At 30.7% G+C, this 17,643-nt stretch overlaps 1 protein-coding gene across 1 annotated transcript in view; it reads right to left on the reverse strand.

The window, feature by feature from the left end:
• Positions 1–17,643, reverse strand: part of LOC129221376 (RNA-binding protein Musashi homolog Rbp6-like) — a 640,262-nt gene that overhangs the window by 492,454 nt on the left and 130,165 nt on the right. The window contains exon 4 of the mRNA XM_054855847.1: positions 11,174–11,258. Coding sequence (XP_054711822.1) covers positions 11,174–11,258 — 85 coding nt within the window. The remainder of the gene's footprint in view (positions 1–11,173; positions 11,259–17,643) is intronic.

The raw sequence follows: 17,643 nt of genomic DNA on the forward strand, positions 1-17,643 counted from the left end.
TAGAATTAACATCAACATAAAATATTAAGATCAACTTTGATTTTTGAGTGCTGCAATCAAGAAATCATAAACTTATTTCATGTCATACTTTTTAGTACGGACCAAGCTTATAGAAATAATCTTTAGATTTAAAAAAACATTTTTTATATTTTATTTTTAAATACTTTTGTTCTTTTTTCTCATTGACTTTATCTCTCAAAGAAAAACATAGATGCCGATAATTGTGAAAATGAAATAAAAGTTATAGGTTTAAATTTAAAAAGTTCAATTTCAATCCTTAATGATTACTTTGGGTTCAAAAAGTAAAAATAAGATTTGAAGCAACATATATCTAATTCTACCTTTAATTCCAAAACACTACTGTTTTTATTTGCTCTTTTATATTAATATTTAACTACTACTGTACATGCTATATTTTTTTTCTTTTTCTTTCTTTCTTTTCTTTTTTTTTTTTTTTTTTTGAAAATCGTAATCTTGAATCATACACAAAAAGAAGTAATAATAAATTATGCATACATAATTTATTGTTATGTAAAGAAATATGCGATGTGTGTAATAATATTCATTAACAAACTCTTCATCATAACCATGAAGTTAAAACGAGCTGATGTGTGCATCACATGACTTCCTTTTACACCAATTTAATGTTATTTCCCCATTAGTGCAATTTTAATGTGATTCAATAGTTAACTCTCTAAATGTCACTAACAATGGCCAAATTGAAACCAGATTTTTTTTAATCGCCAAATTTGTCGCCAAGTTGGCGATAAAACTTGGCGACCAATAGACTGGCGATATATCGCCAACTGTCTGCGAAATTATAACACCACTTGAGTTTGCATCGAAATTAACAATAATTTCCCCCCAAAAAGGTGCAAAAGACCCCTTTAGAAACATTCGAATGCAACCAAAAGGGGGCGGTGCACAACTAGACCCCACTAGGCGCCCACGTACCAAATTTCAACTTTTTAGGACATACCGTTCTAGAGTTATGCGACATACATACACACATACGCACATACATACGTACATACAGACGTCACGAGAAAAGTTGTAATTAACTCGGGGATCGTCAAAATGGATATTTCGGGTGTCTGTACGTTCCTAGGCATATATCCACGTGTGGTCGGGTTGAAAAAAAAACTCAACATTCATTTGGGGGTGAGCAAAATGGAAATTAAGGCCGATTTTTGAGTGAAATTTTTTCGCGAATACAATACTTCCTTTTTTGTAAAAGGAAATAAAAAATAATGACATTTTTTTTTTATATATATAAAATATGGATACAGAACCGCAAGTAGTATGTTAATGAAATACAGCGCAACATGTGACAGAAGTAAGGGAGGATGCTAGATTAAGTGCGACAATGGGAGGAAGGGGGTCAAATATATGTGGAAAAGGGTGACATCATTTATATGTAGACAACAACTTGCTGAAGTTTTTCAGTGTCAAAATACTGCAAGATTAAATTTTTAAATGAATAATTTATAAGAAGACCATTAAATATACTTTGAGGATTTCTAGTTTAGAATTTAAATTTTAAAAATGTAGAGAAATGTGGAGCAAACTGAAATAGTGGGGCAAAGTGAAATGGCATAATATTTACTCTGTTCACATATCTGGCAACATTTTAACTGCGTAGTAACTGATGTAGTCTATTCCTGTCAGTAAAAAGTTATCTCCGAAGTTCCTATGATAACGACAGCATTTTTTAAAAATTGATACTCATATTATATTACAGTTGGCTCTCTGTTTAACGACTTTCAAGGGACCACAAAAAATCGTCCTTAAGTAGAAAGCGTCCTTAAACAGATGCTTTTAACACTACAGTGAACCATCTGGGACCGCGAAAAGCCGTCGTTAAATAGATAAAGTCGTTAAATGGAGCGTCGTTAAACAGAGAGCCAACTGTGTATTCCGTTGTAAGTCAAAAAATATTTTTGCTTTTATAAAATGATGAAGTTCTTGCTGTTAGCGTTTTAAATACCAATTGATACCTTCTAATATTCGATGCAATATTCATTCATTTAATATTAAGCTTTTATTTATTTTTTTTAATGTTTTGTACATATAGTCAAGTGCATGAGAGTGAAATAGTTTATTTCGTTTAATTTTTTAACCATTTATTGAATCACTTACGAATTAATTTATTGCTTCATGTACACTACTCTATTTACTAATTCAATTATTCACTGATTATTTCTTCTCATGTATTAAATAAGGTATGACTTTATTCATTCATTTATTGTTGCATTTTTTATTCCTTTATTCATTCTCTTTTTTTTTTCTTATTCATTTGATCAAAAATATTTTTAACAGTCAAATAGAAAATATTTCAATGAAAAAATATTTTGTTTTTCACTTTGACTCATAATAAAAAGTGAAATGTTTCCCTTTTTTAACAGCAAATTTACTGCCAAAAATTAAAAACTAATGTTTCAGTGGCGATTTTACTATAAATACACTGTCGTTTCTTTATGTACTGTTAATTTTCAAATCAAATTTCCTCTTCATTCTTTTTGAACAAGATAAGATACTTCTACGATTTCACTTTGCCCACATTCCCCTATATTCGTTTTTTATTTCAAAAGTATTTTACTTTTTTTTAATCATTTCTCTTTAAAACTGCAACAGATAAATTATGAATATTTTATTAAAGTGGTTAAAAACTTTCCCAACTTCTGACTCAAGAATTATTGACTGAAATGAATTGTCGATGAATGATAATCTCATTTTCCATTTTTAAAAACGTTGAGAAATCAAAAAAATTTATTTTATGAATTTACGATATTGATTATTATTATAAATTAACTACTCAGAACTTCAAATTACATTCGTTTCAAACTCATTTCCTAAACACAAAATAGTTGAAAAGGAACGCATTTATTTCTTTTCTTTCATTAACATTTTGTTTCAAATTATGGGGATAAACTTTTTTTATTTTCTAAATTAAAACATTTTAAAATTTATGTAAAGCAATACATTTGATAATGCATTTTTAAAGAACTGGTAAATCTAAGTTCATCTTTATGAAGTTGAAAAGGAAATTCCGCGAGACATTCACGATCGTACAAGAAATTTTAAGTGCCTACAGCGTTTGGGAGAAGAAAAAAAAATTAAACAAAATAAATAAAAAACAGATTTTAATTTTAAAAAAAATGCGTCACATGAGAAAAAGTGTATTTGCTTAAAGCAGATGAAACAGCTATCTCTCTTACCCTTTCTTCCCATGGTTTAAACATAGGACACAGGGGTGACCATCCTTCCCTCCCCCAAGTTCAATAGCGCAAATTCCCCGCCAAAATTTTTCTCAACACTCTTTCCGTTTTTAATTTTTTTTTATTTCTTTGCTCTTTTTTCTTCTTTACTTTTTTTTTAAAAATATTCTTCATTTTTTTTAAATTCTTTTTTAAAAAATTTATTTACTTTTTGGATACTTATTTGTTTATTTATTTATTTATTTATTTATATTATTTATTATTAGTATACTTTTATTAGAAAAGTTATGTGCTACGCGAATGACATACACACACAAACTAAATAAATAAATGAAATAAAATATTAACGGAATAAAATAAAATAAATAATTTAAATTAAAAATAAATCAATAAATAAATTTTAAAATCCTAATCCCCTCCCCAAAAAATTTTTTTTGATGGCGCCAACTTGAGTCATAATCTCACCCCCCTGTGGGCACCCCTGAGGACACAAACCCTGCACTCTTAATTTCAGTCTTAAAAACTATTTGCTTTTGAATAAACTGTTTAAACATTAAATTTAAAAGAAAAACACTTTCCATTTCCTGCAAAAGAACCCTTACAAAAAGTTTTTAAAAGAGAAAAATCGGAACCAACGTTATAAAGAGAGCGAAAGGGGGGAATAGAGCGAAAATCAAAGCATCGGTTTCAGGCCAGGGAACGAAAGAAGCGGAAAAAAAGGCCAATCGCATCTGAAGGACGGAGCAGTTAACTTTGAGTGCCCGAGATTTCAAAAATAGTTCGCCCAAAATGGCTAATCGATGATCGCGCGATCGATCCACACGAGGGTGCGGTAGTATCGAAAAGGTGACGCCGAACTTTCTTTTTCGCAAAACCTAACTGCACCCTGGAACTACTCTTCTTCCCAGAAACTTTTTAAACACTTTTTTTTTTCCTTCTGGGATGTGTCTTTTTACGTGAAACTCATCAAATGAGTGAAAGTGTATATCCATTGCAAATTACTTTTCCGTTCCACCCTTTCCAGCCATTTCTCACCGAGTGACGTCATGACGGATGCTGCAATTAATTCTACCGGGACATATTCGAACATTTAGGATTGTGAGTGTGGGGGGGGGGGGGTCTTAAATTAGTGAAATTAGGTACATAGAAGAGAAAAACCGCAGTTACATAATAGCAAGTTCCGCCAACTCAATGCAGTTATTGCTGCAACTTAAACCTTTCAGGTCTAAATAATTACGTAACAAAAATATACTAGGAGTAGACTTTTTTTTTAATTTTCATCTCACCGTAATGTTGCTTAACTCCAAAATATGGCACACGTCCTTTCTTCCTTCTCTACATATTTTTTGAGGAATGAACTTCTTTTTTCTCAAATGATTAACAAGAGTCATTTGCTCGTGGTCGGACTATACAAAACAATAATCATGAAACAAGAAGTTCCGTACAGAACTAAACGAGCCTACTTTCCCGTATACCAATATCGACTTCTACTATTTGATCAACACGTTTAAAGTTAGCTAAAATGGTAAATTATTTATATCATATTTTTAAAAATATTTTAAGCCAATTTTCAGAAAAAAATACGTCTCGCTCATCTACCGGATTAGATGCGTAAAAAATAAATAAAAGAACAAATAAAGTAAGCAGCACCTTTTAAACAAAGCAGTAAATACATTTTATTCCAAAAAAATTTAACCTTTCGTCAATTTCAAAAAGAAAAGAAAAAGAATTAAAATTAATAAGCTCTTAAAATAATACATCATATATATATTAAAAAAAACGTTTGTTTTTCCCTGCTGCCAAAAAATAATTTTAAAAATGAATTAATGTAATTTAAAAAATAAATAAAAACAATAAAATGTCAGCTTAAAGAAATAATTTTCATTGTCGAAAAAAAAATCGTCTGCGCATATCTTTAGTAAAAACTAAAGGACTCCAAAACGAAATAGAGCCGTTCCATTTCAGATCAGGCAGGGTCTGTCATATGACCATCACCGATTTTTTTGAAAAAATTACAGTAGTTACAACTAAGGGACATATGAAATATCCCAAAAGGATTTTGCAAGAAAATTTTTTTTTCTTCAGTTACAGCCAATTAAAATTCTGCACAAAATCCGCTATTTTGGAAAAAACCGGCAAAACACTCCATTTGAAATGGACACTATTCCAAAAGTATTTAACCTATTCGAATAATTCTTTTTTCTAAAAATAAATAAGGACCCATATATCCTCTAGACATCATTTTTGAAAGTTTAGTTAGATTTTTTGATAAAGAAAAAAATTCATTTTTGCCGCGAAAAAAATGCATTTTTACCGATTGCATGATTTTTTTTCTCCACGAAAAAAAAGTTTTTTTTACTAAACGGAGATGGCAGTCTAAAGCCCTTATATGATAGTTTCATAATATATTTTTTTAGAATCCTTGGATGCATACAGCCTCGGAAATAAAATTTAAAATTTTGAAAATTTTCAAAAATTAGCGATTTTTGAAGTGATTTTACTCAAAAAACCCATTTTTTAAAAATCCAAAAATTGGCTCATTTGAACCCCATATAATGCTTAACAAGTGGATAGACACCGCATCTAGTATTTTTCCCCATAAAATGTTTTATGATTTTTTGAAAGTGACCTTATCGCCCATGGCATGCATGTACAATAAAAATTTCTAATAATTTCAGTCACTGAAAATCTGATCATATTAATGGATTAATGCCTAATAGCTACAATGATGGTGCACTTTATCAGCAACAAATAAAATTTTACTGACTTTTAATAATATAGCAATATCAAACCGCTTTTGATATGACCCAGTCAATTCGTCTTTTTGTAAGACTCTGTGTGTAGCCTTTAGATAGAAGAGCCTTTGGTGATTATATTAATGACTAATTCAGTGGCTCCCAAAAGCGTTCGTACACCTTGAAATTTTGTAGTAAAACCAAAATAACGCAAAACTGAATTCGAATATGAAGTCCAATTTTTTTTCACATCATTCCTATGCCATTCTGAATAAAACCCAGCAGTTTTTTTTTTTCAAAATATCTGATGACCCAGTCAATTCGCCTTTTTGTATTTCGTTATATAAATATATTTTTCTGTTGATCAGCGCCTAATTGTTATGGGAGCTGAGCTCCCATACTTCCTTATTTGTTTTACTCGAATTTTTGTATTTTTGACCGAATTCAGGCCACTTAAGCATTAAAACAAGCTCTGAAGGCTATAGGGATCCTGCACTTCTTTTGTTAGAAATTGGATCCCTGGCTATAATAGTCACTTTTAGTGATATCTGTTTGGTTACCTCAACTTACAACCATGTTCAATTGATTACTTCTCTCATAAAACAGGTGGGCTTTTTAAATTCTTAAACTACAAGTGAGTTTTACGGTTTGAATTTAGTATAAATATTCTTACGTATAAAAGTAATCATACGAGGTAGGATCCAAAAATTATGTGACAACATTCGCCAATGACAACCAAAGCACGAATTTAAAATTAATCGTTTTAAATGCATTGTATTGTTCTTCCCTTTGATGATTTCCCCTGTCGTGTAATTGAGTTGAAGAGAATGACTACTGAAAGAGAAAAAATATGATTTGTTGCTCATATGAAAGTAACGGTGAATGCATAGCTTTGGAGACAAAATAAACTAATATTTATTTAAAAAAAAGGAAAGATTTTAACTGTTACTGATAAAGTACATCATTATCATAGCTAGTCATTAATATAATCACCAAAGGCTCTTTTACCTATAAACTACACACAGAGTCTTACAAAAAGACGAATTGACTGGATCATCAAAAGCAGTTTGTTACTGATATATTATTAAAATTCAGTAAGATTTTAGTTGTTCCTGATAAAGTGCACCGTTTTTGTAGCTATTAGGCATTAATATAATCAGATTTTCAGTGACTGAAATTATTAGACATTTTTATTTTACATGCATGCCATGGGCGATAAGGTCATTTTCAAAAAATCATAAAACATTTTATGGGAAAAAATACCGGATGCGGTGTCTATCCACTAGTTAAGCATTATATGGGGTACAAATGAGCCAATTTTTAGATTTAAAAAAAAATGGGTTTTTTGAGTAAAATCACTTCAAAAATCGCTAATTTTTGAAAATTTTGAAAATTTCAAATTTTATTTACGAGGCTGTATGCACTCAAGGATTCTAATAAAATATGTTATGAAACTATCATATAAGGGCTTTAGACTGCCATCTCCGTTTAATAAAAAAAACTTTTTTTTTCATGGAGAAAAAAAATCATAAAATTGGTAAAAATGCAGTTTTTTGGCGGCAAAAATGAATTTTTTTTTAATCAAAAAACCTAACTAAACTTTCAAAAACGATGTCTAGAGGATATATGGGTCCTTATTTATTTTTAGAAAAAAGAATTATTCGAATAGGTTAAATACTTTTGAAATAGTGTCCACTTCAAATGGAGTGTTTTGCCGGTTTTTTTCCAAAATGGCGGATTTTGTGCAGAACTTTAACAGGCTGTAACTGAAGAAAAATTTTTTTTCTTGCAAAATCCTTTTGGGATAGTTCATATGTACCTTAGTTGTAACTACTGTATTTTTTTCAAAAAAAAATCGGTGGTGGTCATATGACACTTTTCATACCTGCCTGCCTGATTTGAAATGGAATGACTCACATAAAACTTTAAAGTGAAAAAAAATATAAACAATAAGGTTTTCTCAGCAAAAACCATGGTTGCGGAGTCGGAGTCAATCTCATTTTGGGAAAAAGAGTCAGATTTCGGAGCCGAAGGAATTTCATTCAAAGACTCACAGTTGGAATCAGTCATTTTCCTTAAAGTCCGCAACGGTACCAATATCTGAAGAGTCGGAGTCCGACTTATTCTGAGATAAAAGAGTCGGAGTCGAATATCTAAGAGTTGAAGTCAGTCATTTTTCCTCCGTGTATAATTTTTTTTGCTAAAGCTACGTAGTCAAAGTCGAAGTCGGGGAGTCGGAGTCCCGACTAATTTTCGGGCACAGGAGTCGGAGTCAGGTGCCCCAAAACACTCGGACTCGGAGTCGAGAGTTTCGTCAAGAGCTATTTCCAACAAAATTTGTTTGAAGTAAATCCACCTTCAAATTCGGAATCTTTATTGTTTTTCAATTTCCTCGTAGGCGCTAATGCTAAGGGATTTGAAGTGTTAAAAAAGTGAACGGAAAATTGATCAAATCAAAAAGATAATTAATATACATGTTTTTCATCAAAAGTTATTCCTACAAAGTTTGTTTGAAGCAAATTCGCCTCACAGTTCAGAATTGCCTTGAATTTTCCCATAGGCGCTAATGTTACGTTTTTTTGAACTGTTGAAAATTAAACGAAAAGTTGTTGAAATAAAAAAGTGAAATGTAGGAATGAGGTGTCTTTGCCGAGATCTTTCGAACAAAAATTTTTTTGTTGGAATCGGAGTATTCATTCAAAAGTTATTAGGGGTAGGGGGACAGACAGACAGACCGCCATTTTTCCCCATCTCAATACCCTACTTTCCAATTTTTAATTTTTCGATATTTATTTAATTATTTTATTTATTTTTGACTTTTTTTTTTGTTTTCGTGATATTTTCAAGATGCATTAAGCCTTCTTTCATGCTTTTTTCTTCTTTCTCTGACTTTTGCTGGGAAAGTAGGCTATAAACATTGTTTCAGAACCTGGCTGCAATCGATTGGAAAAAGTTTTAATTTCTCAGGAACAAACTATCTCTCGTATTTTCTCCCTTTTTTTGGAAAACATACCCATGGTAAAAATTACTTCAACAAAAAGATCGGTGCCAAAAATCCTCTTCCTCCTTCACGAAACGAATTTTTGGTATAAAACTATATTTCCATCAACCCAATTAGCTACTATATATTAGCGTGAGGTTTGTCAGCCATGTACCTCTCAGTAAATAACGGCACAAGACAATCTTATAAACTAAGTTTACGGCTCATTCGTCTTAGCAACAATTAATATGCCAACACTCGACGATGAGCTAAAATATGTCCGACGAGACATTGTGTCGCAGCGTCGGAGGTCTAAATATTAATTTCACTTCCTTGAATTAATAATGCCTTGAGTATGAAGCCTTCATTTCCATATTTCATGCTACAGTTTGTTGCAAGTTCAGAGGCAATAGCTTTGACGACAAGTCTTCATTCAATAGGCTATTCCGAAGGAAGATAATGATATTTGAAGCGGCACGTAACCAGAGCTTATTTTATAGTATAAGACGGAGTGTCTATTTCCAATTGTTCTTGAAAACCTTACGCCGCATTGAGCTGCTTAAAGGTATTAAATGTCTAGAACCGTATGAACAGGAATTGAAAACGAGCTGTTTCACTCATGAAGGCTAACAAATATGCACAAGCTTCGGGTTTCTAACTTTGGTGGAAGGGTGGGGGGAGGCATCAAGGAGATATGATTCACACCATCTTTTTTGGCGACACTTTTTAATTTAGACTATTTTAATATTTTTTCATTGGTCTTGGAAATATTTGTATTTCCTTTCAGGCGTCAAATATGAACAAAACTTCTAAAATTTCACATTAAACTAATTTTGTAAAAAAAAAAAAATCCTAAAAAACACTTTAATTTAGACTATTTTATTATTTTTTCATTGGCCTTGGAAAATTTTGTATTTCCTTTCAGGCCTCTAATATGAACAAAACGTCTAAAATTACACATTAAACAAATTTTATAAAAAGGAAATTCCTAAAAAACACTACTTAATTTAGACTATTTTAATATTTTCTCGTCTTGAAAAAATTTGTATTTCCTTTCAGGCGTCTAATATGAACAAAACGTCTTAAATTACACATTAAACATATTTTGTAAAAAATAAAAAAAAACCCTAAAAAACACTATTTAATTTAAACTATTTTAACATTTTCTCATTGGTCTTGGATAAATTTGTATTTCCTTTCAGGCATCTAATATGAACAAAGCGTCTTAAATTACACATTAAACTAATTTTGTAAAAAAAAAAATCCTAAAAAACACTATTTAATTTAGACTATTTTAATATTTTCTCATTGGTCTTGAAAAAATTTGTAAATCCTTTCAGGCATCTAATATGAACAAAACATCTAAAATTACACATTAAACTAATTTTGTAGAAAATAAATTAAAAAAATTAAAAAAAATCCGAAATCTTATTTTGCACTAAAAACTACATTCGATATTCAAGCACGCTTAAAAAAATAATAATAATGTTGCAGATATACGTAAATGTTTGTTAAAATAAATATATTGCAGCAAACTCTTGATCATCCTACATCATTCTGTATTTTTACGTTTACAAAAAGGGGGGAAAAAAAGGGCGACAGTTTAAACATTTTAAATGGTTATAAGTTTGAACCTTTAAAAAAAATAATGGGGAAAGTCTGCAAATCAGACAATAGTTTAAAGAATATCTTCCTGCCAGTTCTCTTAGAAATAAATAATCTCAAAATTTTTTACTTTTGAAAACTTGTAGTAAAATTTATAGCAGGTGTACTTTTGTGTAATGTGAAAAATATATTAACCTGCGAAATTTTAAAAGCAAAGCAGTATATAAATGTTGCACCCAATGCATAGTTAAAAAGATAAAGTGTAATAAAGCCAAGAATATGAGGTTATCATAATAATCTTCGCAAGGTATTATATTTCTAAATGAAATAACTAAAATTGAGCAAAAAATCTTAGTGTAAAATTACTACAAACGTATTTATTAGTTTAATTATTACCCCTCAAACAAATAATCCGCCATTTTGTAATCATCATTCAAATAAACAGTCAATCTTGAAGGAAAAAGAAAATTCCTCTTATGCGGCCAGGCTGCACATCATATTGGAGAGGATTGTATTGGCGGTAAAATATTTCCCGCAATAAGACTATTTTAATCGAGTTCTTGTACTTCGTAATTATTTTAACGCTATTTATTTAAAAGCTCCCACAGAAATATAAAACGTATTGTGTTTCTTACCTTTTTACCATCTAGTTCATGTGTGCCGCTAGCTAAAACTTTATCTACACTAGTGGGATCCGCAAATGTGACAAAGCCAAAACCCCTGAAACAGAAAAGTCAGCACTTATAATATTTGCAAAAAAAGATTAAGACATAGAGTTATAAACCTGAAAATTCAAAATCTTTACTTAAAAATAAAACATTTAAGCAAAACATCAAAAAACATACAAGCAACAAGAAACAAACGATATGCTTTAAATAGTTCAAATTCAGATATTCGAGATTCGGAAAATCTCAAAGCGCTCGGACGTTTTTTTTTTTTCAATCGTTATTAGGTGAACAATATTATGGTACTTCCTTCTATAGGGGACCTAAGTTAATTTTTACACATGCATGCGACATTTTTTGCCAATGTTGGAACTAGTTGTCAAAGAGTTGATGCTTTGGCGTTGTAACCAGAAACAGAGGGGTCTGAGCTGCCGTTGTTGAGATAAATGTTTTTGTTTCACGTTTCCGTTTTATTTATTTATTTTTTCAAATTATATTATTATTATTTTACAGCGCTGCAGTAATACCGTTCTCTCTTTCATACACAGCGAAAGTGATAACTCTAGTTACTGCTTCAGTTTTAACGTTAAATAGTCGACTCCCGCTACAACGCGATTCGACTTACGCGAAATGGCTATAACGCGAATTTTTCACGAGTAACGAACTTTAGAGCCAATGCGAATTTTTCGTCCACAGCACGAACTTTTTTGGAAGGAAGTATCGGCTTCGTTATTGGCTATTAAATACTGATTTCGTGAATGTTATCATATCCCTTTAAGCATCAATGACAGCGAAAATTCCCACCCCAAACTAGTCTACGCATCACGTTGTTATAGTGCATCACATAACCACTCAGCATCTCATTTCTTTATTTTTTCATTCTAAATATTAAAGTTTATGAAATATAATGGTACCTTAGTGGTACCTTTATCTAAAGTTTGTGAAAATGGGAAGAAAGAGAAAGTTTATGATTTAAAAAAAAAAAAAAAAAAAAAAAAAAAAAAAAAAAAAAAAAAACCACCCTGAGATTCACGATATGCTTGAACATTAAACAAATTTATTTCATGTTTTATTCATGTTGAATAAAAGTTTTTATTTTTAAATACAGTAAAAATTCAGTTCTTTATGTAAGAAACTTTCGTGCATAGTTGAGGAATGCTTTAAAGCAGTTTGAAGAGTGTGCATAAGAGTCTAAAGGAATTTGTGGTATACTTCTAAAAAAAATGCATACATATATCCACAACGCGAAATTCCGACTTACGCGAGGAGTCTCGGAACGCATCCCTCGCGTAAGTCGGGACTCGACTGAAAAACGGAAACTTTTTTTCTTCTATTTCCAGCATAACTGATGTATGTGATTAAGTATGAAAATCAGGTTGGAGAAGCGAGCAATATGGGTTAGGTCGAAATATCGAGCAAAATATGCAATATGGGGGAAAGCAAGTTTCTTTTTCTACAGCAAAGGAAGAATGAAGAAGTTAAAAGTGAGGATGAAAACGGTATGGTGTGTATGACCAGATTCCTTTTCAAAAGATCAAGGGGTGAACAGTGAATTCCAGGTCAAAAATGCCTCACATCAGAGCTCATATAAACTGCGCTGGTAATCGAAAAAATAACGTCATTTGTTTGAAGTGCAATTAAGTAATTTATGAAAATGTAATTTTAATGTACTTTTTTCGGTATACTTCATAACATGATACATGCTGTGTAAACACTCTTTCAGATCTTTTTGAAAACAAAAATTTAAAGGCAAAATTTTTGCTTTTAGCATTTGAACTCAAACTGTTCCAATCCCAGAACCCTGAATTTCATTTTACGCACAATACTATTAGTTTACTAGAAAATCGCCCGTCGAGATATGACGGGTGAAAATCAGGCCATGTTTCTACTCTGACATTTGAACGAAGCCATTGCATGTTTGGTGATATTTTAATAGTTGAAATTGTAAACCTTACTCCAATGGATGAACCCTAAACTCCAGTGGATTGCGTTCATTGTTGACCATTTTTTCGTTTCTTTATTCTCCTGAAATGACAGTCTTTTCAGTAAAACAGTTAAGTGACCGGATCGAATTCAGCCTTGTCACAATGAAGCCTTTCCCTGCATGTTAAATATTACCAAAACATATTATCAAATAATCATGAAGTGGCGCGAGTTTCATTGTTGAAGCTCGCAGGTTACTAGATCATTGGCTATTATTTATATGAGGATTAATCGTAAGTGACAAATAAAGTATTTCTCATATTTGGTATTTTTACATTATTTTATTTTATATGTATTTATTTTTTCCGCAAATTTGTAAAATTATTTTTAAAAGATATAATTTTTTTTCCATCGAAAAATTATACAAATCGGCAAAATCTAAAATGATATCTATTCTGCGGGATCCGCAGAGTATAAACCGCTTATCCAAAAGCTACATACGAGCTAAGTTAGATATACAACAGAAAAATGGCTCGAGATTTTTCGTTCTAGTAATCTAAAACTTATGGAAATTTTTCTAGACTATCCTATTATGTAAAACAAACGAAATTTAAAGCACAGAAATCATTTTTAAAAACCATAAACTTCTTAAAACACTTATCTTATCGTAAACATCTTAAAATAAAGTGCCCAAGAACAAACTCTTCAAATTGATGGAATCTATTTTTCGTAAGGTACAATCATAAAAAAACTTCCTTATCGTTATTCAAAGCAATATTAATTACTTTTCAGCATGAATGGATCTTTTTTTTTAACTAAAAGATTTTATTTAATGAGAAATGGGAACAAAACTGAAAGCACTCTTCCGAAAACACCACCACTAATTCATTTTACTAAAAGGAACATTTCATTTGAAAAGAATTCTTTTCAACAGTTAGTGTCGGCAATCAATCGCTCCAAAATGGCTAAATTATGTTCTTTAAAAAAAGATTTAAACATGTTTTAAAATCTGTACACCTTCAAACCTCATTAATAACGAACTACAATTTGATTAAATGCAAGTTAAACAACGAATAAAAATTCACGAGACGGATAAATGCTCATGTTTTGAAAAACAGTGTCAGCGGAGACATTTTTGTTCTTTTCCATTTATTTCATCCATCCACGAAAAACTGACACTTCTTCCCCTTAAATCAGTCTCATGGTATTAATTAAAGACGTTAGCCTAATTACGTTTCAAGAAGCATTATTTAAATAGTTAATTATCACTGGAACCATTCCGAGCGTTCTTTTTAATGACGAAAATGTGTTTTTTCTTAAAAGAGAGAATAGAGGGGGGAAAATAGCAAACAACTAAAAACTCGTAGCTTTTATGAGAGAGTAACGATTTATTAATTTATTTAGTTGCGAAAAAATTTACTCGCGATTATGAAAATAATTATTTCTAGCATAAAAAATTAGCTTATGTACCTATTGATTCAGTTCCAGTATTATTAAAACTGCTGCACAAAAAGTTCACTTCTGGAAAATTTTGAGAGAGGTTATTTTTTTAAAGTGTTAATGACAGTAAGTAAGGTTTTTTTTACTGTTTTAATGATGTTTGAAGTAATTTACATTTTTTAAAAGTTCATTAAAAACGCAATCAATAAACCTGGCGAATAATTATAAAAGTGTAATAAAACTAATAATGACTAAAGTTGTTGAAGTTTGCATCAATGCCAATATAAGCAATTTCAAATAAGATGTTTTATTTACTAACCATTAAAAATATTTTAATTTTTTTAAACTGAGGTTTTTAGCTGTTGTGAAAACTCCAAAGTAATTGCTTTTTGAAAACATTTATTAGTTGTCTACTAGAATATACATAGATGAGGAAAAAACTTGACAAGTTTTCATTAATAGCAAGTTTTAGTGAATGGCTCGATTAATAAAAACGAATTTTACAATTATTTTTGATGGTAGCTAATTAATTAATGTTTAAATTATAAAGGGCTAACATAATGTAACATGTGGAGTCTTTCGTGAATGCTGTTTGTGAAATAAGAACATAATTTTCTTTTTCTTAAGATGTGATAATTACGGCGAGAAAAATTTCTCAAACGTATTTTTAAAAAAAACAAAGAAAATAAAAGAAAAATGAAAATATCGACGAAAAATCTTGAACAACATTGAAAAACAACTTTGAATATATAGAATATCTGAGATATTAATATATTCCAGTGGTTATCATAGTCAAGAGTGCCCATATGCAAAATTTTAAGGGGTGGGGGCTCAAAAAATTTTCCCATGGTTTAGCAGATTATTACCATACACCCATAGAAACCGATTTCATTAGAGATTAGAGATATTAAAATTTGACATTTTTAATACTTTATTCATTATTGGCTGGAAAATAAATTTTTATACATTTTTGTAAAGAAAAAAGCACTAAAAGCAAGAAAGTTTTCCTTTCTAGGGGGGGGGGCTTCAGCTCCCACTTACCCCCTTATATGGGCGCCCTTGATGATAGTAGAAAATCTCAGATTATATACATTTTTCAACATTTTTTTTTTCAACTAAAATACGTCAAAATACAAGTCAGATTTTTCTGTGTTCTCACCTCTTGCTTAATTTTTTCAGCAATTGTTAAAATAATCCGACAAATTAGGAAAAAAAATTAGGGTACGTTTTGAAAGTTCAGAAATAAAAGGCTTTTTATTTTTCTGTTGATTGATTTATTTATTTTAATAGTTGTATGCTCACTTATCTTTATTTACTAAAAAAATATGCACAAACCATATCCAAAAGAAGCAAAAGATAGTAATTTATTTCATATGATCTTACTAAAATAGATTTCTTCCACATTACAAATAAATGATTTTTTTTTTTTTTTTTACGATTGACTATCAGCATCTGAACAAGTTTCTTCGCTTTTTAAACAACTACAATCATTTTTCGAATATCCATAATTCCAGCTTTTCTGCTAACTCTTACATGATATGAGATAGAGAAACAAAATTTTGCTGATCCAATTTAAATCTCCGACTTCTTTTAGCAGAAGATTTTACAAGACAAAAATATGATTTTAGATAAGGTCATGATTTTTACTGCAAAGCTTTTAACTTCATAATCTTAATTTGCGATATTTTCCTCAGATTAGATTTGATTTACAACTTCGGAACAATTTTCTTGCGTTAAAGAGAAACTGTATTATAATTCACAGCAGTGATGTCCAACCAATGGCATGTGGGCTATTTGTGGCCCAAGAAGCTGAACGACGTAACCCGTTGTTTTGTTTAAAATTACGAATCGAAATTATGTTCTGGAAACTGCCAATACTGCCGACGATCTCCATTCGGTTTTGTTGCAATTTTTTTAGCAAAATGGTCAGAAATTGGTGCCTAAAATATAGATCAAACTTCGAACTGATAATATAAGTATATGTTTAAAACACAAATGTGACGACCAGCAACAGGCTATTGGCCCTGCTAGGCTGGTCATAGTCAATTTATTAGTCCTCAATTAAGATCGATGGCCCTCTTAAAGCTATTCACCCTCTTGCTCATTACCACCTCTCTCGGTAAGATGTTCCAAGTGCCCACAACCCTACCAAAGAAGTACTTTTTCCTTACTTCCAGGTTAGCCCGAGATTTGAATAGTTTAAAACAATGACCCCTCGTCCTGATTTCGATGCAAAAATTTAATCCATTAACATCATTCATTTTGATAAATTTAAACAATTGAAATTACAGCAACTCTTGGTTAGTAATTCTCTTTTCTTCTCCTCGCTTCCCAATGTGATCTCGGAAAAAAATTAAAATATATTTAAATTTTTTATGCGTTCTGGCCATTTAGATTCATCTCAATATGAGGAGTGGCCGTCAGAAAAAAAAAGGTTGGACAGTACCGGTTTACAGTGTTACACGAGGGTTACCACAATTTATTTCATCGTGTTGGAGAAATCGTACTGTATGGTGAAAAGCTGTAGACAAGTTGCCTGCATTTGTGAAAGCAGCGAAAGAAAGTAAAATACGGTGAAATTTGTTTTACTTTTAACAAACTAGTGTTTTATTTAATTGAAAAAAAAAAGTAAGGAAAGAAACAAGAGAGAAAGAAAATTGGAAGAAGGAGATGCAGTGATTATGCTACCAGTCACGTGATTAGTAGTTAGAAAATCGCCACATTTCTTATGTTCAGCGAACATCGTCAGCATCATCAAAATTTTACACTTCGACTTATGCAACAAGTCAGTGTAGTTGCTTAAAAAAATAAAAACCAAAATGGTATTAAAAAACCTTTAACAATTTTCGTTAACACGACCCATCAAATACAATATATTAAGAAAAATTAAAAACCGAAACAATATTTAAAATATATTAGTATAGTTTATTCGTAAAATAATTCTAACAAATGCAAAAACATGTCTTCCGAAAAAAACTCAAAAGAATGCTGTCACAAATATTTAAAACTAAATTTGAATTCCATTAGCCTTTACAAAAACCGCCATTTATTTAACGTTCAAATATCGCATTTCCATG

This window comes from Uloborus diversus, chromosome 4 (assembly GCF_026930045.1).
Source record: "Uloborus diversus isolate 005 chromosome 4, Udiv.v.3.1, whole genome shotgun sequence".
NCBI lineage: Eukaryota > Metazoa > Arthropoda > Arachnida > Araneae > Uloboridae > Uloborus > Uloborus diversus.